This window comes from Pseudochaenichthys georgianus, chromosome 14 (genome assembly GCF_902827115.2).
Source record: "Pseudochaenichthys georgianus chromosome 14, fPseGeo1.2, whole genome shotgun sequence".
NCBI lineage: Eukaryota > Metazoa > Chordata > Actinopteri > Perciformes > Channichthyidae > Pseudochaenichthys > Pseudochaenichthys georgianus.
The window spans coordinates 9,162,275-9,189,945 of record NC_047516.1 but is presented as its reverse complement, the minus strand read 5'-3'; the positions used below and the strand labels follow the sequence as shown (position 1 = coordinate 9,189,945).

The 27,671-nt window shown below is 43.5% G+C and overlaps 1 protein-coding gene and 1 long non-coding RNA gene across 2 annotated transcripts in view; both read left to right on the top strand.

The window, feature by feature from the left end:
• Window positions 1–26,620, top strand: part of LOC117459101 (organic cation/carnitine transporter 2-like) — a 35,838-nt gene extending 9,218 nt beyond the window's left edge. The window contains exons 2-10 of the mRNA XM_034099957.1: window positions 11,695–11,798; window positions 12,263–12,417; window positions 12,540–12,711; window positions 13,383–13,509; window positions 14,233–14,330; window positions 15,006–15,220; window positions 15,437–15,619; window positions 15,999–16,134; window positions 26,262–26,620. Coding sequence (XP_033955848.1) covers window positions 11,695–11,798; window positions 12,263–12,417; window positions 12,540–12,711; window positions 13,383–13,509; window positions 14,233–14,330; window positions 15,006–15,220; window positions 15,437–15,619; window positions 15,999–16,134; window positions 26,262–26,367 — 1,296 coding nt within the window. The 3' untranslated portion in view covers window positions 26,368–26,620. The remainder of the gene's footprint in view (window positions 1–11,694; window positions 11,799–12,262; window positions 12,418–12,539; window positions 12,712–13,382; window positions 13,510–14,232; window positions 14,331–15,005; window positions 15,221–15,436; window positions 15,620–15,998; window positions 16,135–26,261) is intronic.
• LOC117459102 (uncharacterized) lies at window positions 8,735–9,422 on the top strand. Its single transcript, XR_004553484.2, has 3 exons — window positions 8,735–8,817; window positions 9,046–9,100; window positions 9,263–9,422. It is a non-coding gene; the product is annotated as an uncharacterized lncRNA (long non-coding RNA).
• Window positions 26,621–27,671: the final 1,051 nt, after the last annotated feature.

Genomic DNA, 27,671 nt, shown 5'->3' with positions numbered 1-27,671 from the left:
CTTCGTTACTTTCTAAAATCAGTCATAATCAAACCTCAACAAACACCTGCAAAGAACACATGCTAGGTGAAGCTAACGCACATAGCTGTTGTTTATTTATATCACACACACGTAGTTTTCTTCTCTGTTTTCCGGTTGTTGCTTGTTTTGAATGACGAATACACACTACCGCTGCCTGCTGGTAAGGAGAGTTATTGCCACTCACGCATGCGCAGTTCGTACGTGCTCGGCTGAAGTCTGGCTCCAGTGCAACACATGGCCAACACGCAGGAGAACACGCTGACGCAACAGCGTGAGCAGAGAGACTGCGCAAAATATACAGATAGCAGGAGACAGAGGACAGCCACGGCCAGATAGCAGGAGACAGAGGACAGCCACGGTCAGATAGGAAAACATTCAGGAGCTATCTGGATCAGTCTTATGCGACAATGGAAACTGAACTAAAGAGAACATTTGAAACTTTAGCAGTCTGCGTGATCTGCCTGTAGGGAGGGGCGGGCCGGCCCTGCGAGTAAAGTAACGAGTAAAGTAACGAATTACTTTATGTAGATAGTAACGAAGTAGTGTAATATATTACTTTTTTTTAAAGTAATATGTAATATGTAATATATTACTTTTTTTTAGTAACGACCCCATCTCTGACTACAGACACAGTTAATAATAATTGTAATATTCCAGTTATAAACGACATGAATCAAAGATGTGTTGCTGTATTTTAGTGGTAAAAAAATATGCATTCATCATCATAATTATTCTATATATATATAATTTACAGTGCCTGTAAACCAGAGGAGAACGCTGGCATGTATTCTCCTACTTGAAAGACTACGGGGGGATGGGGGGAGGAGGGGGAGCCGGTTTTGGGTGCACCCCCTCAACCAGCAAAGGAGACAACAAGGTGATTTTCATCACCTCGTGGCTGAGCTGAGGCTGGACAGCCAACGACATCACCAATATTTTCGGATGAGTGCAGAGCAGATGGATGAACTGCTGTCCCTCCTGGGCTCTGAACTGACCAGACAATCCACAAATTACAGAGCTGCCATTGAACCCAAGCAGAGACTGGCTGTTGCACTTAGGTCAAATGCCCATTTCACAGACAATACATCACTGACCACAAATTTAATAAACGTTTTATTTTTTAACAATTTCACCCCAAACAACACTTTAAACAGAAACATCAAATATAAACAATCAACACAAAAAAAGTAACTATTTACAGTAAAAAAAACAATGAACTCAATTGCTCAACTATTGTTCGTAAAAAGACTCCTGCCAAGCTGAGCTACTGCTGGAGGACAGCATGTCTGATGGCCTTGTAGGTGTTGATTGGGCGCGTGGGGGTTGGGGTACACTTGGCCGAAAGGCTACTGGCCTGGAGGTGTGAATGGAATGTTGAGTGGCGGGGGGATGGTCAATGGGCTGCCAATGTTGCTGGTGTTGGGTATCTCTTTCCAAGTTGTGGAAGGTGTTTAAAATACAGACTTTTGCCTGATGTTTTCTGTCTTTGTCCAGTCTTTGCAACATGGGCACAAGACTGAGAGCAAAGTAGTATGACTCCTCTAATTATGAGTCTGGCATGTGTGGTGCAGTTGGAGGTTCCTGCAGTAGAGATATCAGCTGCTCTCCAAGGTCTGTGCTCTGTGGCCTCCTCCTTGTGTCCCGTGTGGAACGCTGGGCCGCTGCTGGTGTGGAAATGGGATCCCTGGGGCTACGGGACCTATGCGGCTTTCACACCAGCGCTTTTCAGTTTCTAGCTCCGAGCGGGAGCTTTTCTGGTTCAGCTCCGGTTTCCCTTTTCAGCTCCCGCTCTGTGCACACCGCCCACTGGCGCCCCAGAGCTGCCCTTGCTGCGTCATGACGTCACCGTTTACATCGCTGATTTGCCCCCCAACGGCAGCTCACAACAACAACAACAACTGCGTCGGGTCGATGATCGTGTTGCTTTTAATCACACGAAGCCAGAATAAATTGAATAACGACTTCTCCAACCTTATACTTGTGAGTGCCGTGGTTCATTTTTTATTAATGTGTTTCTGCAGCATTTACCGACCGCTGCAGTGCTGCTCTTCCACAGGAGTTTATTCTCCCGTTAGTTCCTGGTTAGCTCACACTGCAGCGGCCGCTCTAAAGTATTCACTGTCCGACTCACACAAGCAGCTGATGCATATCCCCAGTTCCCCTTAGCCTAAGTGAATGTGTGTCAGTCTGAATTGACACTGTTTGGTATCACAACGCTGTTATGAAAGTTTCTCTGGTATAAAACGGGTGATGTTAGCATAGCAACCGAAGCTAAACTGACTACTTGCATCCGATAGCTGCAATAATACAAAACAACACGTCTGCCTCTCTCCACAATGATCGATAACAGTGAACGGATGGTCAAAGTAAGGTACAAATAAACAGAATCACACGAAGCCTGGTTAGTGTTGCCTGACTTTATAAAGTGTGTTTATAGTGAAGGATAAGGAAAAAGTAACTGTGAATAAGATATAGTAAATCCTGTTATAGGAAACATTGAGCTGTCTGAGTGGAAAAATAACGTGTTAAAGTTTACTGCTGTTAAAGTTTACTGCTGGCCGGCTACATCCTGTTATCTTCAAGGACGAGATGTGGGGCCCTGATCCTCACCAGACGCAACTGTCTTGTGAGAAAACCAGTTAAAACAGGTAATTAGAAAAAGGGAGTATGGCCCTGGCCTGACCTTGGCTAAAACTGTGTGTTGCTGGGCAGAAAAGGCAGACTGCAGCACAGAGAGCACCAAAGGTGGGGGCTTCACAGCAAACACTATAAAGAAAAAGATATATTCAGAATTCGGCACTCATTTCAACTGGGATCTCACACTGACGAGCCTGTCACGGTGGGAACTCAAGAAGGAGTCCAAAGCGCTTTGTGGTATAGTACGGATTGATATATCTTTGTTGAACTGTGTAATAAAGTGCTTATTTGAAGAAACAATTCATTGGAGTGCAAAGTCTAGTTTTTGTACAGCTAACAGAGAATAGTGTCTAGGACACAATTCCTTTTCCCTCAGAACTAAGAAAGGTCATCGGCAGATCCGGACGGCGACCCCGCTCTGGCCATATCCAAACGATCTGCGCGGAGGACGGACCTGGTCCGGTAGACTCCAACAATAGGCACTACTGCTTGTAGGCAGGCATAACAGTCGACCCATGGGAGGTGGGTTTAGTTTCCTGCACGCCTCGACGTAAGAGAGACGTAAGCGACGTCACCTCTTAGCTCCAAAGCTCTTGCCTCTGGACCGACAATTTTTTGGAGCTGGAAATGAAGCGGATTCCGGAGCTAAGAGCCGGCGCAGCTCCGGTGTGAACTGGAAAACCCGGCGCTTTTCAGGCTCTAGCTCCGAGCCGGAGCTGAAAAGGCGCTGGTGTGAAAGGGGCACTAGAGGGCCTTTGCCTCTCTGCAGAGGTTGCGGGTACCAGAGGTGGTGGGGCTGTAGGTGGTGGAGCTGGAGATCCACATGCTGTCCTGGCATGTTCCTCTGTTTCCAATGACAGGGGTGTAGATGCTCTCTCCATGTCTTCTACAGGGGAAGGATTGCTCAAGCTGCTTTTTGAACTATATGAAAAGAAACAACATGAAAACAATTAAAACCTTTTTTCTGGAGATTAATTTATGCAATAGGAACATATTTATGTAATTTAAAATAAAGTCTTTCATACCCTTTGCAATACATCATCACAAATTACAAAATTATATAAATTAAAATATGTGCATACATACCTCCTTTGCTGTACATAGGGCAAAAGGAAGGACATTATGTCTGTATACTTCCAGCCCTTTTGCGTGCCGCCTGCAGATCCACTTGGGAGAGATTTCTTCCTGTTTTTAACAAAAGCATCCCGGAGTGACTTCCATCGTGCCTTGCAAATGTCGACTGAAACAAAGAATAGATTCAGATTAATAACATGATTTCACATATTTTTCTTTGCTTTTTTTTACCCTTCATATACTTGGCTTCCAGGGACTCATTGGTCAGCCTAGCATTCAGCTATAGCCTAGGATGCGCTACTGTGTATGTAATACAATTTATAATAAATGGTTTTGTCTGACAAATGACTGCCAAATTATTCTTGTCTGTCCTCACAATTTATCTGACTATAAATGCAAGATTTTCCACCACAGCATACTGTATTTAAACATTATTGAGAGTATTTTGGGTAGTTGTTATAACACATGAATAAAAACAAACTATAATACAAAAATATAATATCATTATAAAGAGTTAAACACAACTGTATTGATCCCTGGGCGAAATTCACAAGATAAAGTATAGTTAAAAAACCAATATTTATAAAAATATAAATACAAAATAATAATAATATTATAATCTTGATATAGGAAATAAGATCTTACTTTATTGTGAAATGCAAGTTTACTGAACAGTTTTTTAACGACTTTCACAAGATGTGAAACTACTGAATGGCTCTGTACTGTACCTACAAGTATTAATTAACTTTAAAACATTAATATGTAGTTGTTACCTTCCACTCCACGGCAAAAATAGGATTCATCCTAATTTTAGAGAAGCGCTGCGCCGAGCCGCTTCTGGGAACGCGTCTGAGCCGTAACGCGGCGCGTGTGGTGGAACAGCACCCATTGACTAGAGTGGCCGCGATCCTTACGACCGCCGCGGCGCGGCCGTAACGCGGCGCAGACGCTCCTGGTGCGTTTAGGGGGTTAGGAGTGAGGGATACTCCCATTTGTGTGAGTACGTCTTTCTTTTTCACAGCAGTGATCCCAGGTGGAGCTGTGTGCATCTTCTTTGGTTCAATTGCATGAGCACCTCTGGTCTCCTGCTTTCCAACTTGCAGCTTGGTCGGACAGCTCATATTTGAACTGAGTCCTTTTCGGATCCTCTTTTGTGTAGCACAGGCACAGCCATTTCATTTTCTGCCAACTAACTGTTTGTCCCTCTGTGTCTTTGGTTCTGTTTCGGACCGTGTGTTGTAGGGCTGTGCAATTAATCGTATTTTAATCTCGATTACGATTTTGGCTTGCAACGAGGTCCACAATTTCCCCGCAGCGAGGCCCCCCCGCCCCCCTGTTGACAGTTCACGAGCGTGCCCCCTCGACTTCATCCACCATATCACAGTCATCAATTAAGGACGCGCTTTACAGTGCCACGGCCTACTCAACTAGCTCGCAAGGACACAAAGATATAACACATGCCATCACATTCTACATAGCTAAAGTCATGTGCCCAGTTAGCACGGTTAGCAACCAGGGGTTTAAGCAACTGGCTAGTGGCTAACACTATGGACAAGCGTTACGCCATGCCATCTCGGCATCATTTCACCAGATCTGCACTGCCTGCCCTATATGACAAATGCCGTGGGGAATTTAAAAAAGATGTGGCTTCAGCTGAATACTTTGCAGTTGAGTTATACATAAAGTTCAGGGTAATCAACTGTTAAAAAGATACTGTTCAAATTATTATTATTTTTTTTTTAAGTTCAATATGTTTTCAAAATCAATGAATAATCGTATTTAATAATCGTGATATCAATATTGACCAAAATAATCGTGATTATGATTTTTGCCATAATCAAGCAGCGTGTTGTGAGAAGGACTTGAAATCCAGAAAGTCACTGTGCCCAAGCTCAATCACCTTCTATGGCATGTTCCTCCTTGCCATCCTCACAACAGTATAGTACCCCTCCGAACTGTACACAGGCCCTTTTTTTCTGTCGGTCTCAATGGCTGCATGAATACTGTCACATTCCATCTTGCTGTGTCCAGACTCCATGAATGGAGATGGGCAAGTTGTTGACTGCATGGAGACACATGGCACTAAAACCAGCATTCCTGTTCTGTCCACCACATGTGTCAGAGTACAGCACCACATGCTCAGTACCTGAAAGAGTTGACAGATACTGGAACATGCGTGCTGATCTCTGATGAGTTTAATTCTCTGTTGAAGATGGATCTGTAGAAACTAAGTTTCCTTTTTCATTCAGCATTGACTTTGAATCCTGGATTATTTCATTCTCTTCATCAAGCTCTTCTGCATCTTGAAATAAGCTTAGTAACACTCAGGGGCGGCGGGTGCTGTAGACTAGGGAAGGCTAAGCCTTCCCAAATATTTGTGTCACTGCATCCTGGTAAAATAAAAATATAATGTATAATGTTTGTGTCTTTGACATTAGCACTGCTATGCAGCCACCTGTGCCCTGTACTACGAAGCCAGTTCAAACCCTGGATATGTTTGAGTTATCTAAACTAACCCTAACAAACGAGATCTCGACGCTGGTTAATATCAAGTCGGTAAATCAAGCCAGGGCTTCTCTCACCAGCTGAGAGCGCGTTCACGTGAAAGGGGTGGGGTTAGCAACATTTGACCAATCACAAACAGGGACAAGTCAGAGCCCTAGAGATACTAAGAGTTACGACACTCCCATAGACCTCCGTTGTAAAAAATGGCGGCGCCTACTTCCGGGGTATGGACATCGAAATAGTTCAAAATATTGTCATTTGGGCGTTGGACCTCATTCACTTACATTACGGCGCGTCGATTAGTTCCAGTTGCTGAAATATCGAACTCTTTTGAATTGTCAACTGTCTATATTGTATCAGAGGCCCTTTATGATGCTTATACTGGTCTTCATTTGTATATGCACAGCGTAATTATCTATATTTTATCTTGGTTGTTACAACCAATTTCGCTAGCATTGCCTGCTAGTTAGCTAGCGCGACTTCGTCAGCTTTGATTTGAAGGTAAGATTTCAGTAATGAATCGCTAACAGCTTATATATCAATGATGCTGGGTAACTAACAAGCAGGATTTAGATTGATTATGTGTTTTTATTGTTATTTTGGTTTTCATCTGCTGAACCTGACCGTGTCAGCCATCCTTAGTCGGCTTTTTCTGTATGATATGACTTAACTGCTAGCACTAGTAGAAATGAGGTGGCGTTTGTGATAAATATTTCATTGCATTTTGGGATATACTAACATTTCATTATGTGACATGTTGACTGTACTTAGTTTTTTTTTGTACTGTTCCGTGTTAACTTATCTGTACTGTACAACTAGCGCTACTTTTTAATGCTTGATGGCATGCTAGGATAGATTCATTTGTATTGTAATATACACACTAATTTAATGATTGTTCTTCAAAGGTATTATTCAGTCTTAAAAAAATAATAGCCTACTGATTAGGCTACTCTACAGCAGTGAATGAAGGATGAGCCTAAAACATGGTCATGCATCCAAAATGTTTATTTTTAAACAAAATAAACACTTTAAAAAAAATAATTAGCACTTTTTTTATTCAGCCTCATATGTCAGCCTCATATGGCTGTTGCTGCTGCTGAAGGAGGGTGCTGCTGCTACTGGATGATGAGGAGGCTGGAGGCTGCTGACGGAGGACCGGGAATGGAGATGCCAAGTACATCGATGGCAACGAGTAAGGTGTTTGGCAGTGGCCTAGATGTTATGACCTTCGGTGCAGAGGTCTGTTGGGTCTTCTTTGCCTTCTTACTCTGACTCTTGCTGCCAAGATACCCTTTATGTTTATCCTTCCTCTCAGCCCTGATGCACTTTGATGCAATCCTTAACCTCAGCCTGATGTATGTTGAGAGGATTTTTTTCTTCAGGTCATGGCATGAGGGAAGGTTGCTGTCCAGCAACATGGCTTCTTGTTCCAGCTGTGACACTGCATTTGAGGACTCCATGAGGGAATCGCTCGTCCTCACACGGAACAGCTGCTCCACGTTCTGAACAAGGGTGAAAACCTCATCTGATGGACGGTAAAGTGCACCCCTTTTAAATTATTTTAATACCAGCAGACCAGCTCTCTCATTTATATCCTGTAGTGCCACAACAGAACCTTAGTTGTATTGCTTTTTTCACGGTGTCTTTCCCCCACCGTATCCCACCTTTTTTTGATTGCCCAAGTGCTCTAATTTGGTCTGTGTTGAAGATTTTTTAAACTTTAGATTAATCAAATTGTGTTTTGTTTTTTAATGCCGAATGAATCCTCTTCTGGTTTACCAGAGCCCTCTCGGCTCTCTTTCTTAGTAATCTCTCCCTTCTCAGTTGCCTCATTAGATCCTCCACGTGAGCCCGGTCACAACTGGCCCTTGGTAGTCTGGTCCCTGGAGCACCTGACCCTGGCAAACTGGCCTCTTCATAGCTGACCCCTGACTGACTGGCTCCTGGCACACTGATCTCTGGTAAGGTGGCCTCTTGATTGTCGGCCCCTGACATACTGGCCCCTGGCAGTCTGCTGACATCTGTCTCACTCTCTCTGTCTGTGATGTCCGTTTCATTCCCTTGGAACTGCACCTCAATATCTCCCTGAATCTCTGTAACAATAACAAGGCAATTGCTGTTATATGTGTATGCTGCCTTTACATGTGCACCTATTGTCATTTAAGGGTACACTATACTCCTACAGTATAGTGACATTCATCTAAGTTCGTCTATTGGCAATGTTACAGTATGAAGACATCTGTAGATGATCTAAATGTGGTATTTGAGTCTTCAGAGAATCCCTGAACCCTGGTAGTTTTGAAGCTGTATAATCTGAAGGTTGCATTAGGAGTGTAGTCTATCCTTGAATTATATAACATGGGAAACATTGTTAGCTTCATATATCATACCAATGTTTGATGTGCAGTAATAGGTGTGGTCATTATTCCTGACAGCTGGAGGCATACTCCTTGACGTGAATTGTCTCCTTTTCGGTTTAGGCGGATGTATACATACTGTTGGAACAGCATCTGGCCTCAACCTCAAATTTCCTCCTGATTTGTTGCCAATATATTGGTCGTCTTCAAAGTGTACCTGTGGGTAGGTAGGTTTGATCAGTTTCCCCTGCACACTTCAAATGTCATTGAAGAGTCATATTTCTCTACACTTGGAAATATGATGCCCTTTAAAATGTTAATAAGTCATGTCACCTCTGTGAACATTACTTACATACATGACAGAGTTTTCTGCTGTTGTTGTCCTCTTTCAGACACAGGTTTTGTCTGTTGACCATTGCCATCCATCTCTTCCTTCGCTCTGCGTCCTTAGGGAAGCCATACATCCGGAACCCCTTCTCGGATCGATTAGAGCACCCAAATGCTATGTATGACAACTGATCTATTAAAATGCAATATAAACGAAAGTGCCATAATATTTATTGTGCAAACATTTTAACATGAATATTGCTATGTCCTCTGTTCAGTCTGCTCCCAACTGTATTCTCTCCCCTTATTCACACTGTTCCTATTCTTGCTCTGCTTTTTAGGGCCCAGGAAACAGATGAAGAGGATGTCCCTTTCACAAAGGAACCTTCTTGTTTTTTTCAAAATGATTAGGCCCCTGGATGCCCTAGACTAGAGTTCTGTATTGCTTTTTTGTAAATAGTTGCTTTTTTGTAAATAGTTGTTTGTAAATATTTGTAAAATGCCCCCCCCCCACCCACAATTGTTGTTCGCACAATTATGCTTGTGCGAACAACAATTGTGGGTGGGTGCTTATTGTGCTGCAGACGTTGAAGGACCTGAGTCTCCTGAGGAAATACAGGTGAAAGGTGAGGAGAGGTCATCGCTTGGAAGCTTTTATATCCTGTGGTGTCTCAACAGAACTTAATATGAATTGCTTTATTGTCTCGTCGCTGGATCACCTCCCCCTGGCAAAGTGGCCTCGTCATTTTAATTGTTATTGTTGACAAACCTGTTTGTGTTGCTCTGTTGAACCATGGTTCAACAGGAGCTTCTGTAAATAGTTTGAATATTTATCATAGTAATCATTTTCAGTCTCCCACTCTCTCAATTTAATTTATCGTTTCTTTGCCCCACCATATATTTTGTTGTCCAAGGGCACTCATTTGGTCTGTGTTGAAGATTGTTTTACACTTTAGATTAATCAAAATTGTGTTTTTTGGCTGAATTAATCTTTTTCTGTTGAACCCTAACCCTCTTTGTTCTCATTCTCATTCATTTGACTTTGTTTTGTTCTAACACACATCACTTTTTCCATACACTGTTCTTAATAAGTAATAGGCTACCAAGCTTTCCGTTTTCACCCTGCCTCTCCAAATGAAAAACTGTCAATAAAAAGTATGCAATAATGCAATTACAGCCGAAAAAGTACTTGGGTGTGTGTGTTTTTTTAATATATATTAGGGCTGTCAGTCGATTAAAATATTTAATCGCGATTAATCGCATGATTGTCCATAGTTAATCGCGATTAATCGCACATTTTGTATCTGTTCTAAATGTACCTTAGAGGAATATTTTTCAAGTTTTTAATACTCTTATCAACATATGAGTGGACAAATATGCTTTATGCTAATGTTTATTATCATTTGAACATCCTGCAATATTCTCATGAATATTAAACACAACAACCTGGAACCTCTCATACAATACAAATGGGGTGTGTGCGTGTGTGTGTGTTGGATCGTTGGAGCTATGTGCAACTCAAGGCATATGCTCGAACGGGAGCTGCCTGGACGCTGCAATCATGTTGCTGCAATCATGAGCGTGGCTGACTTCTCCTACAATGTCCCGCTGTCTGCTTCCTGCATCAAGTCAAGTGCTCGGCGCAGTTGTGACGAAATGTCGCTCCTCTGTTTTCATTTGAACAGCTCCTTCTATCCGTTAGCGCAGCTAGCTAGCACCAGATGCTAACAACAACAACAATGCACGTAAGGTCTCTCTCTCGCTCGGGCCACACACACACACACACACACACACACACACACACACACACACACACACACACACACACACACACACACACACACACACACACACACACACACACACACACACACACACACACACACACACACCCTCCCGGTCCTCCCGATGGCCAGTCGGTGCCTGACAAATATGAACTTTAAAGTTCATATTTGTCTAATATTAGTTTACTTTTCATTAATGAAGTATGACGCTGCGCTGTCAGTGCACTTGTCCCTGTTTGTGATTGGTCAAATGTTGCTAACCCCACCCCTTTCACGTGAATGCGCTCTCAGCTGGTGAGAGAAGCCCTGGCTTGATTTACCGAGTTGATATTAACCAGCATCGAGATCTCGTTTGTTAGGGTTAGTTTAGATAACTAAAACTAAACATATCCAGGGTTTGAACTGGCTTCGTAGTGCAGGGCACAGGCGGCTGCATAGCAGTGCTAATGTCAAAGACACAAACATTATACATTATATTTTTATTTTACCAGGATGCAGTGACACAAATATTTGGGAAGGCTTAGCCTTCCCTAGCCTACAGCACCCGCTGCCCCTGGTAGTAACTAAAGGTATTAAATAAATGCAATAGATTCAGAGATATTTTACCAGAAATTGCCTCACATATAACATTAATTGTTCAGCCACCAAGTTATCAATCGTTGGAAACTAAAACAATAATGTATTACATTTTCAAAGATGTGTCTAATATGTGTTCCACTCTCGTTAGGTGCATATTTTTGACATAATAAATAAAACACTTTTTATTTCCAGTAATAACAAATAAATAAGCCATTAGGTTATAATTGTTAAAAAAGCCAACATTTCAAATTTCTGCAAAGTAAGTTTATTTTGATATAACTATGATAATTGTTATGATTATACACATACAAATGCACTCCTGTGGTACTTTTTTAGACCGTTTTTTGTTAAGAAATTGCTACTTTTTGTGAAGACTTAAATACTGCCTGTGTGTGCGTGTGTGTTTTCAGTGGGACCTGGTGTGTGACGACAGGTGGAAGAACCCGCTAACTTCTTCCATCTTCTTCTGTGGTGTTCTCACTGGCTCCTTCGTTTCGGGGCAGCTCTCTGACAGGTGGTGAAAGATTAATTTTAGTTTTTCAAAACGTTAATCACTAAGTAAGCACTTATTGTACCAAATGATCTGCCAAGTCAAATTTCCAACAGCAACAAGTGTGCCCCACTGTCAATGAATGAATGAACCTATTTCTCTTTTTTTTTAGCCGTCAGTGCCGATCAAAGTCTGACAGTTCACTAAATGGAAAAAAAGAGCATGTGCCAGTAAAAATGAAGCTGCATCAGTAAAGCATTTTCCCAACTGTCATGTGTTGACCTTCTCACAAATGCTGACTCTCGGCTAAATGTTTAACTTCAACAGCTATGCAAACTCTGGTAAACAATTTACACTGTGTTGTACTTACTCGATTTGTCAGTGTTTTGTCGACTTCAGTGAATCATACTAGTACATTTGAGAGTTGCATTGATTGACCTTTGCATCTACTTACATGGTCATTTACCTGTGCTTTGTATCATTTTTAGGTATGGGAGAAAAATAGTGTTGTTTGTAACCATGGCAGTCCAGACAGTGTTCACATTCATCATGGTCTTCGCTCCATCCTGGCCCGTGTTCTGCGCCCTGTTCTTTATTGTCGGGATGGGACACATCTCTAATTATGTAGCTGCGTTTGTGCTAGGTACTTTTGTTTGCCTCTATTCGATGATTTCAGCTGTATTTAGTTGCTAACTTGTCCATGAAAAATAATTTGTCATTCATTGCCTGTGCTTTGAATCTCCCCCCTTTTCTCCTGTGCTTCAGGATCAGAGATATTGAGCCCAAAAGTTCGGACAATTTATTCCACCGCAGGTGTGAGTCTTTTCTTTGCTGCAGGCTACATGTTCCTGCCACTGTTAGCTTACTTCTTGAGAGACTGGAGAATGCTTCTCCTAGGCCTCACCCTGCCTGGCTTCCTATATGTGCCTCTCTGGTGGTAGGTACAGTATAGGTGTGTTTGATTGAATGTGTGGGGTTCTTATTTTTCTAGTTGATTTCATCTCTGGCTGTGTTTCATTTCAAGTGTTTTATTTTCTACAGTGTTGAGTGGTGTATAGTGTACAGCGTTGCTTTAAGTATTATGTTCATGAAGGTCAATCAATTAATCAACATAGTTCCTGTCAAAAGCTAAAAAGATTGTTTTTTAAAGCTGAAAAAATTTCCCAATTAATCACGTAGTTGATAAACATAATACATACAGTCCTTCTTTGATAGTAAAATATAAATGTTATAGGGCTGTGGTGTTGTGACATGAAACTTGTGGCTATGACATTATGACAGTTACTTTTTAATGTATTTTTTTGATCTACTCTATCATATTAAAATGCATGCATAATTATCGGATTAGCTATACATTTAAGAAAAAGTGTCATACATATATATGGTAACTATATTCACAATGTAATAACAGTAACATCATTGCAACAGCATCAGCCTTTTTCATCTTAATCAAGGCTTTGTTAGGTATGTTTTACTTTTATGGAGGATCATTTGAGCAGTCAAAGGACTCGGAATAAGGTAAAAGAAAATACCTTTACCGTACAGTAATAATTTCTCTCTTCTGGGGGATTGAACATCTGTCTCTCTCTCTGTTGTGTACTGTGGCAGGTTCATCCCAGAGTCTCCTCGCTGGCTGCTGTCTCGGGGCAGAGTGGAGGAGGCAGAGGCCATAGTGAGAGATGCTGCTAAAAAGAACAAAATCCAGCCACCGTCGGTCATCTTTAGTCCTTTGCAGGTGAGATCTCACTGAAAAAAAACTGTTCATGTAAATGTATAAAAACTGGGCATAGGGCATTTTCCTAATATGATAAGCCAGTATCATATTTTTTTACTCTTACTTGTCTTACTCTTGCAGAATTTACTTAAAAGTGTTAGTGTTAATGGTTCACTGCCTGTGATGTAATCATTTACAGTGTTCCGGTAAACATTATGGAGCAAAAACGTTTGCCAGTATGAACCCAAAGATTGTTTCACTTTTCTTTTTTGGAATACTTAAAACTTTTGTAAAAATGTATTCAAAATATGTTGTGTTGGGTTGTGAATTATCAACAATTTAGGAACTGGACAACCGAAGAAAAAACTGTCAAAACTACAACACTCACATTGATATGATCACATTACCTATTTGATTTGTATTTTTTGAGAATTATGACTAAGGGGAGATAACAAATAAGACAGGTTACAATTTAAACATAAACTGGATAAATCTGTTTCCTTTACCTCTACTCCTAATTACTACAAGAATCTCCCCCCCCCCCCAGTCTTCATTGCACATTGAACTTTTGCCTTTAATCCTGATCCAGACATTTGGGTACTACATGTGTGAACACGTGCACATGCATGTGGTCACTCAGCAAGTGGCCATTCATACACAAGCATCTCTCTAATGAAATTATTTCTAGAGTGATGGCTCTGCTTGCTAAGTGTTTGTTATTCTGAGGGCTCTGCTGCCCCACAGAAAGAACTTCAATGCGAGACGAGTAAGGCCCTCAACATCTGTGACCTGCTCCGTTCCCCAAACATCCGCTGGATCTCCCTCACGCTGTGGCTGGTCTGGTGAGTCCCTGCTGACCCCCACATTCAGTACAGTGACCCTGCATGCACAAATATACACACGCAGATATATACTGAACACACGCTGTTCCAAACGCACATACGCACACTGTTCAGGCCCAATGACAGTCCACTGAACTAACAACAAATAATGACCTGTCAGGTGCTGTGAAGCCTGCAACTCAGATCAAAATCAGGTTTCATAACTGCACAGTATGCCTGTATTAATCCTGTGCTCACTTCCTTACTGAAAACCGATGCAGTTTGATTTAGAAACAGTTTAACTTAGTCTGACGGGAAATAAGTAGTCACCTCCATATCCTTCATCATAGCAGGTTGATAAGTTAAAAGCTGCATGGACATTCTTTCTGAAAGAAACACTAACATTTCAGTTGTTGTATCAGTCATCACCATAGACTGTATCACACCTCAAGTGGCTTATAAGGGCCATTGTAATTACGTTTGAAAAATAAATCAAAGCTGGGAATAGGTTGGTAATATTTAGTGGCCCCAATTTGCTGTGGTACATTTGTGAAACACTATGAGAGTTTCTAGAAAAGGAATAACAATAATATGAGTTTAATTTGTTTTCTGACTACGCTGTTGTGTCATGCCTGAGATCTACTAACTAAAAACTTATTCTAAATTGATATTAATGTTTAAAATGTATCCCCACAGGAACACCTTGACCATTGCTTACTTTGCTCTTTCCCTAAACACGGCAAACCTTCATGGTAACGCTTACTTCAACTGTTTCGTATCGGCTTTGGTTGAGATACCAGCCTACACTTTGTCTTGGGTAATGTTTCGCTGGTGGTCCAGACGACTGAGTCTCTCATCAACCCTCTTCATGGGAGGAGTGTTTCTACTCTTCGTACAGCTCATGCCAGCAAGTATGCACCTTCGAGGAAGCATTTTCACAGTAGATTAATAAAGCTTTGTGCCTTTTGTCATTTGTTTGTCTATGTAGGATCACTCATTATATAGTATTTTTAGATGTAAAATGTGTCTGATTTCTCAATTGCAAGCAAACATAATTGCGGATAATTGAATTTGCATTTTATATAACTCAACTTACATGTAACCTCTGAATGCTTTACCCGCTCTAGACCTGGTTTATCTCTCCATAACACTGGAGATGATGGGGAAGTGTGCGGTGACGACAGCATTTACTATTGTGTACGCATACACAGCTGAACTCTACCCAACAGTGTTGAGGAATACGGCCTTGGGGGCCTGCTCCATGGCCTCCAGAATAGGCAGCATCATTGCCCCATACTTCATTTACTTAAGTAAGGATGCTCTCACCTCTGCCTTATTTTACACTTCTTACATTCTCCCAAGCATATCATTATTTGGATGCACAAAGCTGTTTCTTACCCAACTGACCTCTTGTTAGAACAAGCTGGTGCCTCCACTGAAACAAAACAGAACAAAAGTCACAAGAACAAAGAATCTAAAAACAGGCTTGATTAGCAACCACATCGGATAGACTAACTCTTTCACTTCAAATTTAGAGGCTTCTATTTAAAGATGTATTGGATTTGATTTAAAGTACTGATGCAGCCACATCAAATCTTACAGTCTCTATACCTTTTGTCTTTTTGTTGTTTTTAATTGCTGTGGCCATGGTTGTTTTTCACTGTCTCCTCCTTTGATGTGCTGCCACAGGAAGCTATTCCGTTTCACTGCCTTACATCCTGATGGGAAGCATTACAGTTGCGTCGGGGTTGCTGAGCCTCCTGCTGCCCGAGAGCTATGGAATGCCTCTGCCTGACACCATCAGTCACATGCAACACTTCCCCGGGTAAAACTGCACCTTCCTGTCACCAAATTTTCCAGAAATCATTGATATTATTTATTAAACATAATCATTTGTATTTTAATTACAATTAACATAAACATTTACTGGATTTGGTTTTCCAATTTTCTTTTTTTAAAAGCAAATATGTACTTGGCTCAAAACTCATTTGTCTACTGGCATTACAAGTAAATCAAAAGAAAGAAACTATAGGTTACTTACGTAACCCCAGTCTCAGAGTAACATCAAGTGAGATGTCTCACTATGGGATGCGCCCCATCGCGGAGCAAACAGAAGCATCAATCTCATTACGCCAATCCTGATTGGCTGGTGATCTTGACGTCAGCGTCAGGGGAAATCACCCCCTATAAGTAGCTTGCGCAACAACGCATGCGTCATTCAAAATAAGCACCTCTTCTCGCTTCACCATAGCAAGGAGGGCCGTCTGGTGAGACATCTCACTTCATGTTACTCTGAGACTGGGGTTACGTAAGTAACCTATAGTTCTCATTCATAACACTTCGTTCGATGTCTCACTATGGGATATTGTAGCTCCCGTATTGCCAGACGAGCTTATCTCAAAAATCGCCAACCGATCAGAATTTTAACAGGTAGGACTCCGACTCAACCAGGTGCCCAGCACTGCTTGAGTCAACCTGGGAGTAGAACGCCCAGACTGTTAAAAGGCGGACACAAGTGAGCAGCGAGTAACAGCTCGCCGCTTGCACCAATGTCTTGAAAGGGAGACATCCTGAACAGAGCCCAGGATGCCGCCAGACCCTGAGTCAAGAGAAAACTCACGAACCCGAGGGTGCCTGCGAGCTCTGACTTGTACGGGCCCCACAGCAATTGCCTCCACAATCCAGTGGGAGAGCCGTTGCTTAGTAACAGGCTTACCCTTGTGAGGGTTAGCCCAGGACACGAAGAGTTGGTCATTAAGACGAAGCTCCTTTGATCTGTCCATATATGTGTGTAAAGCCCGGACTGGACACAACAGATCCTGCTGCTGCTCCCCGGAGGAAACCAGCGACGGAGGAAATGCCTCAATGTCAATTGGGGTACACCAACCAACCACCTTTGGTGTAAAGTCAGGGTTGGGCTTCAACAACTCTCTCGTTTGCCCTGGGGCGAACTGAGTGCATGAGGGATGTACAGACAGTGCATGAATATCACTGACCCGTTTAGCGGATGCCAGGGCCAGTAACAGCACTGTCTTGAGTGACAGATGTTTCATGTCAGCTCCCTCCAGGGGTTCAAATGGGGTCATTTTGAGCCCATTTAAAACCACTGCCAGGTCCCATAAGGGCACCAGCGACCTGGAGACAGGGAGGAGCCTGCGAGTTCCCTTCATAAAACGGCAAACCAAAGGATGTTGGCTAGCCGTCTTACCCTCAAAGCCCACATGGCATGCAGCAATAGCAGCCAGGTACACTTTGATCGTGGAGAAAGCTCTGTGTTTATCGATCAAGTCCTGTAGAAATGATAAAATCACCCCGACAGGACATTGAAAAGAGATGTGTCCTTCTTGAAGGCACCACTCCTCAAACACCCTCCACTTACAGTCGTAAAGAGACCTGGTGGAGGAAGCTCTCGCACTCTGAATAGTGTTTATCACCTTCTAAGGGAGTCCCACTGTATTCAGATTGTACCACTCACGGGTCAGGCCCATACTGCCCCGTGCTCTGGGCGTGGGTGAAGGATCGCCCCCCCCCCCCCCGCCTGAGACAATCTGTCCCTGCGTGGTGGGGGCTGCCATGGCTGCCCGCACAACAGCTGATATATCTCCGCCAGCCCGTACGTTGCGGGCTAGGGCGGAAACATCAGAGTAAGTGTGTGGCGTTGCTCCTTCACTCTGGCCAGAGTTGGGGGTAACAGAGCCAGGGGTGGGAACGCGTACAGAGGACCCGGAGGTCAATCGTGTACGAGTGCGTCCCCGCCTAACAGTGCGTTTAAATCGTGCATTAAAGAGAACAGCTGTCATTGAGCATTTTTTCTTTATGCGAACAGATTTAACGCGGCTCCGCCGTAACGCACCCACAGCGGACTCACGATCCTTGGATGTGGAGTCCAGTCTGCATAGAGTGGTGCACCTCTGGACAGTAGTTCTGTCCAGAGGTGCACCACTCTCGGTACCTGTGTCGTTCTCAGTGAGAGGAGACGTCTGCCGCTCCAAGGGATCAGTTTGTGTGCCAGTGTGTGTGACTGGAGACAACGCAACCTCCCTTGGCGGTTCATACACGATATCGTGTTGTCTGTCCTCACGAGGACATGGTGTCCTCTGAGAGAAGGCAGGAAGCGTTTTAGGGTGGGGAACACCGCTAAAAGCTCTGGGTAATTTACGTGTGCCCGCTGGAGGTCTCTGCTCTAGAGGCCTCTCACCGGGCGACCCTCGTAAATACCCTATCAGCCTGTCTGACCTGCGTCCATGGTGACCACCTTCCGTGAAAGGACAGCACCCGTAGGCGCGTCCCACACTAGAAAAGTCGGGTGTAGTGCCACTACGCATTACATAATAACCAATAATTTAGTTTTATTATGAGACCCATGTTGAGTGGGTGCTTTACGAGGACATTTATCTGCGTAATCTGACTCTGCTCGGCGGGCATTATAGATAAAACCCTTCTTTCTAGGAGAGAGAGAGCCTCTCTCTCCAGAATATGGGTTGACTCTCTCTGGGCTTGTGAGAACAGATAAAGTATAACTGTTTTGAGAAGCCCAGGTAGATGTCGTGAGTATCTCCTGCTGTATGCTCCTTAGAGCCAGCTGAGATGTCACACTTACGGCTCCAGCCGGCACTGCGCCTGCGCGTGTCGGTGGTGCCTTTACAGCTCCAGCTGGCATGCGTGTGACGGTGGAGCCCTTACGACCCCAGCCGGCACTGCGCATGCGCGTGACGGTGGTGCCCTTAAAGCCTAGGCGGTGGTGCCTTCACAGACCCGTCAATAATCCGCCTTTTGAGAGATGCCGTAGCTGCTCTCAAAAGGGGAAGAATTGGCGGGCTGTTTATTGGTTTTATTGATTTTCTTTTCATTTTTTTGAGCTGCGCCCTCGGCCTGAAGCCTGGATGCGTCAGCGGCAAATGTTTTATGACAGAGGAATCAATCAGCATGTGACATGTGTCTGTGCGGACTTGAGGATGGTGTTTAGGCATCTCTCGAGGCGGCGGGAACACAGTCACGGAGGGGGGAAGGAGGGGCTGTCACGCCGCTCGCTTCTTCTTCCTCGACTGCTGGCAGAAATTCTGGGTTGGCTGAGCCTGAGCTGCAGCCGGACCCGGAGATTTTCTCGGCCAACTTGCCCTTGTCTCCAGCCTGGGCTGGGGACTCGGGGTGGGCTGCGACCTCTGCTTGACCGGTGCTTTGAACCGGGCAGAGTTCGCTTGGGTGAAGGACTGCTGCTGCGAGGGCAGCGGCTGGACCCTTCGAGGGAGGCAGAGGTGGAGTGCCTCGTCCTCCTTCTTCTTCCTCTCGCACCTCCTTTGCATGGAAGCGAGAGCGGAGCCGAAAATTCCCTCGGGAACGATGGGCATATCCAGGACATCTTCCCTTTCTCGGTCCGGGAGGTTGGTGAGGTTGAGCCATCTCGCTCTTTCCTGCACCACCATGATCCCCATGACCTTGCCCGTGGCCTGGACGGCGCAGCGCTGGACACGGAGGCAAATGTCCGTGACCGCTGCCATCTCGTCCAGAGTGGCTGCTCCCGGGCTACCCAACAGGTCCTTGCAGAGCTCCGCTTGGTAGGCAGTTAGCAGCGAGGACACGTTCAGGGCCCTGGCGAACAGCGCTGCAGCTTTATAGGACTTTTCAGGACCGGGAGGAGTTGCCTCCCTTTGCCCGCTGTTTGGGGAAGATGCTTCCCCTCGTAGCGGGACCTGGAGGCAGGGTGGGACGGCCACGACGGCCGTGGCCTTTGGCCGTGATGCCCTGTGAAAAAAAATGCAATTCACGGCCAAAGTGGCCTTTTGTGCCCCTGTCAAAAATTCCAGTGTAAATAACGCCAGTGAAGTTAGACTAGTGCGCGCAGTAGTATAGTCCCCGTGCCTGTGGATCAGAGCGATTGCTCTGCTGTGATTGTTCCGTCAGACATGCCGTGTAAACAACGCGAGTGAAGTCATATTAGTGCGCGCAGTCCCGCTGTTATTGTTCCGTCAGACATGCCTGTCGGTGCCCGACAGCCTCCTCCTCAGCCGCGGGAGCAAGAGAAGCACAGGTAAGCAAGCGGACCAAGCTGTTTTGATATGATGTGGTAGTATTTGAAAGGACTTAACATTTACGTGTTTATAGAAAGTACTATTGATAGGTAATTACCATTGTATTAGCCTATTTAAAGTCGACTCGTTAGTACATTTTGTCATGAAAACTAGCGATAGCTAGCTAGCTAGTTTGGATAGTGCTAACATCTTCCCTTCAAGGGGTCTACATCTAGTGTTGCTTCTACAAGCTAGCAGATAGCTGTCACCTTTGAATCTAGTATTTTTCTTGCTAAGCGGTTTTGATATAATACATGACTGACTTATGTGGTTTATGGCTGAACTTAACGTATACGTTTAAGAAACACTATTGCTATTCATTCAGCCATTTGTAAAACGACTGGCGTTGACGTTAGTGCTACACTTTTCCGTCATGTTGATTGACTAGCGATAGCTGGTGAGCTATCATCACTAGTTAGGAGGATACGTCTCTCTTTGAAGGAATTGTCGGGGTTACTTTTGGAATCCTTCTCATATGATTTTCTGGGCTTTTTGAACTAAAATTCTGACATTTCTGTGAGATGATGCATAATGTTTCAGTTTATCCTATAGTTAAGTTGTGGGTTTTTGCTGGCATCATGTGGGTGATTCAAACTCTGAAATAGCAGCTTGATTCACACTTGATCAAATGTAAAACAGCGCTGATGTAATCCAAGTATTTAGAATACGGTAATTAGATGGAGTAATGTAACGGAATATGTTACAAATGACATTTTAGAGCATGTATTCTGTATTCTGTAACTCTTGCTTAATACATCATTAATGTTTCTTGGTGAATGAGAATGTCACGGTATTAATCTGAAAGGTAAAACCAGCGTAATTTAACCAAACGGCCTTTGTGCCCTGTCATGTGGCCTTTGTGTCCTTGAAAAAAATGTGAACGGGAAGGCCAAATGGCCTTGCCCCTAAAATGACGAAATTCCAAGCCTGCCTGGAGGTCTCCTTGGCCATTTCAGGCCACGGAACGTTGAGTCTGACCGCAGCGCGTTTGCACACGGCCTGCAGGTCCATGCTCAGACCGGGTGAAGCTGGTGTGCTGTCGCCCGGGAGAGCAGCCCTCGCTCCAGGCTTTGCAGCCTGGGCCGATGACATGAAGGTGTCCTCTTCTTGGTCATCCGACTCGGACAGGAGGAACGCCAGGGCGTCCTCTTCTTCGTCCTCCTCATAGTCCAACTCGAGGACATCCTCCGCGGGTGAGACCATGGTGAGGTCCAACCGGGAGCCCCAGCTTGTGTCTTGTCGTCACCGGGTCCCGGCCTGTCAGGGCGCGAGATCCCGGTTCTGAGGCCATCGCTGACGATGAGCCCCAGACCGACACGGAGAGGGTGCACTCTCTGTGGCAGACGCCCCCGTGTCTTGACTAGGGTTGGGTACCGAGAACCGGTTCCGGTTCGGAACCGGTTCCAACATTTCGATTCCAACGGCATCATTTAGAAATGTGAATTTCGGTTCCGCTTTTCGATTCCTGAGGAAATGTTTCTCGCCGCTCTCCGTAGCCTGCTGCATGACTGCGGCGGGGCGGGAAATGTAGCGTTGTATCTACATTTCCTACAGTGTAACCTGAGACCAGGGCCGGCCCGTCGCACTGGCATTATAAATGTTCGCCTAGGGCGCCAGATCTGTGGAGGCGCTGCGCTGACAGCTCTGGGAGAAAAAATAAATGTTTTGACCGTTGGTGCTCATCCTAATTTTCGGCCTTGATGTAACAACATTCATAATTAAGTAAATGTAACATCCTTTTCACCCCGGCTACACTTTTCATTTGCCCTGTACGATGGGCGCTGCAAGTGATGAAAATGGGGGATGTTGGCTTATCTGGCAACCGCAGCTCACAGCCAAAGTGCGCGTGAGCGAGGGAGAAGGGGAGGGTGCACTGGAACCGGCGCTGTTGTTATTAGCATCTGGTGCTAGCTGCTCTGACGGAAGAAGAAGATGTTTCTACAATGATGTGGAGGGAGAGTCCTCTCCAGTCAGACTGAGAGGCTGATAACTACAGCTCAGTGAGGTAAAGGACTCTGAGGGTTTAGATAGTTCACTTTAGTCTAAGTTATCTCAGTGGGTCTCAAACGTTTTGATCACAATTTATGTAAACACATATTTCCAAGGCTCTCCTTTATAATTATTGGGATAAAACAGGTTTGAAATCATTCCAATGTATACTATAGGACAGTAAACCAGACATATCGTTTTAAACTGGAGATAAAAAGATATGCATAAATAAAATAGTAAAATAAGATATGAATGAACAACAAAAATAAAATGCATTACATGTAGGCTATTTGTTATTTAATTATTAAAATGTAAACTGATCTTTTTCATATGGGTGTTTAGAGTTGTACCCCCTAGATCTAGTCTCTAGTAATTCTGCGTGTGCACCAGATTGAAGCATTTTACTTCAAAATGTTCAAACATTTCTTCCCGGTATGCCTGAGAGGCAGATATGCTTGTTTTTCTCAACAAGAACTGTTTTTAAAAGTTGGACTGTTGCAGCTTCAGTGGTTCTCAGGTTAAAGTTACATAGCAGTGAATATAAACAGACTGATTAATGTGAATATTACTTTAAACTAACCTGTGTAAAAGTTTCTCAAATAAATGTAATTTTTTTTGGTGGAAGAAGCATGTATCATTTTTTTACCCTGCCCCTCAAAGAATCGGAATCGAGAACCGTTAAGAACCGGAATCGAAAAGTAGAATCGGAATCGGAATCGATATCGTGGAAATTCAAACGATACCCAACCCTAGTCTTGACTGCCGGCCGGCGGGTCCATGGACATGGGGGGGTCCTGTTCAGACAGGCTAGCTTGTCTCGCTAGCCGTCGGCGGAGGCTCTTGACGGTGAAGCGGACACAATGTCCGCATGAGCCGGGGTTGTCGATAGCGCCTCGGGCGTGTTCCAGCCCGAGGCAGGACGAACAGACCTGGTGTGTGTCTGTGCCCGAGATCTTCAACCCGCAGCCGCAGAGTCGAGCCACAGAGTCGAGCCACAGAGTCGAGCCACAGAGTCCCTGACTCCTCTGGTGTGAGGGAGAGGGGCGTCCATCTTTGTCGCCTCGTGGCGTGGAGAGGGCCCGCTCTCGACAGGTGGGACGAAAAAAAAAGGTATTACCACCTTGTCCTTAATCCTGGGAAAGAGGACGGTGTGGGTCTTTTAATCCCGGAGAATACTGACTGGTGTGGCAGTATGCTCCTCTTTTAATCCTTTTCCCCTCTGTGGGGAAGAGAAAAGAAAAAACGTCCTCGCTACCGTGGTGGCAGTAGAGAGGGAGCTAGCAACGGGTGTGTTGCTAGCTTGAAAAAATCGGACCTACCTTACTTTCTCGTAGAGAAGGGCGAGGTCGATTTATTTCCAAGTACTAACAGCGTTAGTACTACCGTCTTCCTGCGAAGCAGAAGGAGTAGCCGGCGAGCGCCCGTCGACCGAAAAAGTATTTGGGTTCAGTCTGTGGACAGTGAAGCTTGCCCGGCTACTGTAGAGATGTGCTCTGAAGCGAGAAGAGGTGTTTGAATGACGCATGCGTTGTGGCGCAAGCTACTTATAGGGGGTGATTTCCCCTGACTCTGACGTCAAGATCACCAGCCAATCAGGATTGGCGTAATGAGATTGATGCTTCTGTTTGCTCCGCGATGAGGCGCATCCCATAGTGAGACATCGAACGGAGTGTTATGAATGAGAACATGGCTAACTGTATGCTTTAAATCTGAAATATATATTTGTATGTGAATTAAAGACAGAAAATAAAAACAAAAAAATATGGCCTCCATAAATAAATAATAAAAACAGTCCAAATAACCAATTTTCTACAAATATTATACAAATTCATCATATTCATAATAAAGACGATTATATATTAACATATTAAGTCGGATTAAAAGTTGATGGCTAACATTATTAAAAAGTGGCCTAGGATATGTCCTTATATTGCCACCATATAACTTCCACTTGGTAATTTCCTTTTCTAGTGCCTTCAAGAATGATCTTTTCACGTTATCAATTGCTTTTATAAAAAAGAAAAAAGGCAGAATAGTCTAGGTCTGTATTCTAGCAAAATTATAATTGTCCCTGCTATATTCCTGCACTCTGCTTCAACCCACCAGGGACATTTATTACAGAAACTAAAAATTATATACTCACCACAGCCATAATTATGTGTAACCAGATGAAGGCAAACAACACACTATAGCAAAGCCAGCTTAACATGAATAATCATTTTATGAAATACGCTTCTTTATTTTCTGACAGTCTGATGAGAAGATCAATACCAGAAGGCAAATGTATTTCCAAATAATATAGATATTATAGTTATAATTATATTGCTCAGACTTAGCAAATTAGTCTTATTAAAATGGACATTCAGATTGATTTAAAGGGATAGTGGAAATTGAACCCCAAATAGTTTCGTTTTAACTTATATACAAGCATAATTACGTACCAAAACAATCACACCTGATTAAAAAAATATAATAATTGCCTTACGCATGTTAGAAGCACTTTATTGCAGCTTCCCCGAACTTTTTTAGAAACGAAATGATCGAGTCAGCCAAACCGGAAGTGAGGAAAACTCAGGAAGACGAAACAATAACAAACCATGGCGTCTATGCAGAATGAACGTGGAAGGGCAAATATACCAGACAAAGAAGAAGGATTGTACGAGGTATCCAGTGATGATAGCAAGTCGGAAACATCCTCTCGGCTTTCCTGTGAAAAATTTTGTTTTAGGAACTGAATCTGAATCCGGTTCAGTAAGCGACGATGGTGAGAATATTGAGCCAGACGATGGACCATTACGTCCTTATTTGTTCGAGCCCGAGGTGATGGAGTTAGTTCACGGCATGGGCAATGGCGAGGATGACCAGGAGCCAGGTGATGCACCCCTACGCACAAATAATCTTGACTGGTAGGTCCCTAAGCATAGCTCACGCTAGGCGCTATATATTGCAAAAGTTGGCATGCATGTACTGTAGGCCTATGGCTATGCCCGAGGATGACTGCATGTAGGGTACATTTCATAACATACCAGGGTCAGGTTCACATAAATTATCTTGTCACATTTATTATTGTATATGTAACAGCCTTATGGGCATTAATTACATGAATACATTTAAATGAATTGTATACTAGCATGATATACAGCTAGAGTCAATCGGTCTTTTGACGTAGTATGGTCCTAATCCTAGGCTAGCCAGGCTGCCTGTCAAGTGTAGGCTGTACTCACAGTACTGTTAGTCTATCATGTCTATATGATGACTGTCGTGTACACATTCGACACTGTGTACCGGATTATCGGATGACGAGGCCTCCGGTCGCCTAATCGACAGGCAATAAATGGCGTTGTACACAATGGTACAGGCTAATGATGCATTAAATCAGCCAGAAAACATAATAAAATACTCGTGCCTCGTCCAATGTTTGTGCCCGTCTTCCTTTGTTTTCGTCATCACCCGAAGTATTTCGTTTCATTGAGAGGGCGTGGTCGGGAGCAGTACAATTGAAAATAAAATGAAACTAGGCTCATGAAATAAAAAAAAATGGTTTATTATGCTTATGTTTAATAAAAATACATAAGTTAAACCCAAAATTCGCGGATTTCCACTATCCCTTTAAATAAACAAACATCTTGGCAGTGATTGTGTTTTTTTTAATGATATTTTTAACTTTGTGTCACATAGTCATTAAGTGTCTGTCAGTGATTAACAGTGCTTGACTTAACTGCACGTATACAGTTTAATTAGAAACTAAATTGCATCTCTAGCCAGTCACACTGACTTAACACATTACATTAAACGTGTGTGGTAATTCACTCAGTGCATTCAGGCCTCAACAGCACTGTTCAGTATCTGTGAACCATTACCGCATCTGAATCAATGTTTTCTTTATTAACCCTAGATGTTGTAAGAAGACACCGTATAATCTCACAAACACAGAAGAAAAGGATAAGGTTGCAGAAGGGACGTTTTCCCTTGAACAAGGAGCCTCACTGTTATCTGCCTGAAGCAAAAACTGGATAACCATCTTATCTCCTTACACTTATAATACCTGAGAATAATAACAATTGATGTCACTAGATTTGTGAAAGCATTTGACTTCGACTGCACCATGGAGCTTGAAAGTTATTTTTATTTTTAACCTCATAAACATGTATGTAACCTATTAAAAGTGATGCCACCATCATCATATCCTCTTAAGAGTCATGTAGGTGATGAGGATAAGGAGGGGTTGGTTTTGGTGGCTATATTAAAGAATGATATGAGATGTTTTGTTTGTTTGCCGCATTATCTGTTCTGAACATCCAGTATCAGGAAGTTCTGTGGTTGTTTGGGTACATTACCTTGTTGTTTTTTTCTGCTACGGTGACTGTATGTTTTACCCCATAAGCTACTTTCTCTTTTTTGCATCTGTTGAATAGTTTGAGGTTGTCCACCAAAACTCTCTGCCAGGAAAATAATAGTAAAGGTAGAAACAACAGCCAGAGTCCCCAGTGTGATATAAGGCAGGTATTCAAAATATTTACCTGTACAAGGAGAAGGGGAAAATAAAAGTGTGTACAGAGCATCCAAACAACAAATAGGTGCTGATTATCCACATAAATGTGTCGATGTGCTTACACAAATTCAGGTTAAACTACATAGTATGGGAGTAATGGGAGGCATGTGGCGCAGTGGAATAGTGCGCTGGTGTTCGGATCAGGGGGTCACAGGTTCACCCCAAATCTCTCCTGTGGGGATTGCCCACAGTATTGAGTATGTAAGTCGCTTTGGATAAAAGCGTCTAACAAGTGACATGTAATGTAGTACCTGATATTGAAGACAAATTGACTCACTCAGCTTAACAAAAAAGGAGCAAGGCAGCTTCCTATTCTGGAAACAGTAATGCAAACGCCTGTCACTGTGTTCCTGAGCACTGTTGGGTAAAGCTCTACAGTGTAGGCGATAACATATATCGTTGGTGATAACAAGTTTACCCATCTCCAGAGCGACAGCCAGCTCTGATAAAGCTGAAACGCAAGAAATTGATTAACAACAGAATAGAATGAAAACAATACCTGCCCCTAAATTATCTACTCTGTGAATTATGAACTGCATTATGTTGGCCCAGGTTTTTACAAGAATAATGCATTGAATACAACATATTATATCTCTGTATCCAGCACAATTCTGACAATGTTATATTAGTGCATTGCTGAATCCGTGGAGTACTCTAACGTTACGTCCACACAGCAGCTTTTCGAAAATCTTGGAGCTGGGCGTGTCTGACAGCTTGGGGATTTTTTGCGAGCAATGTGACCAACAACCAATC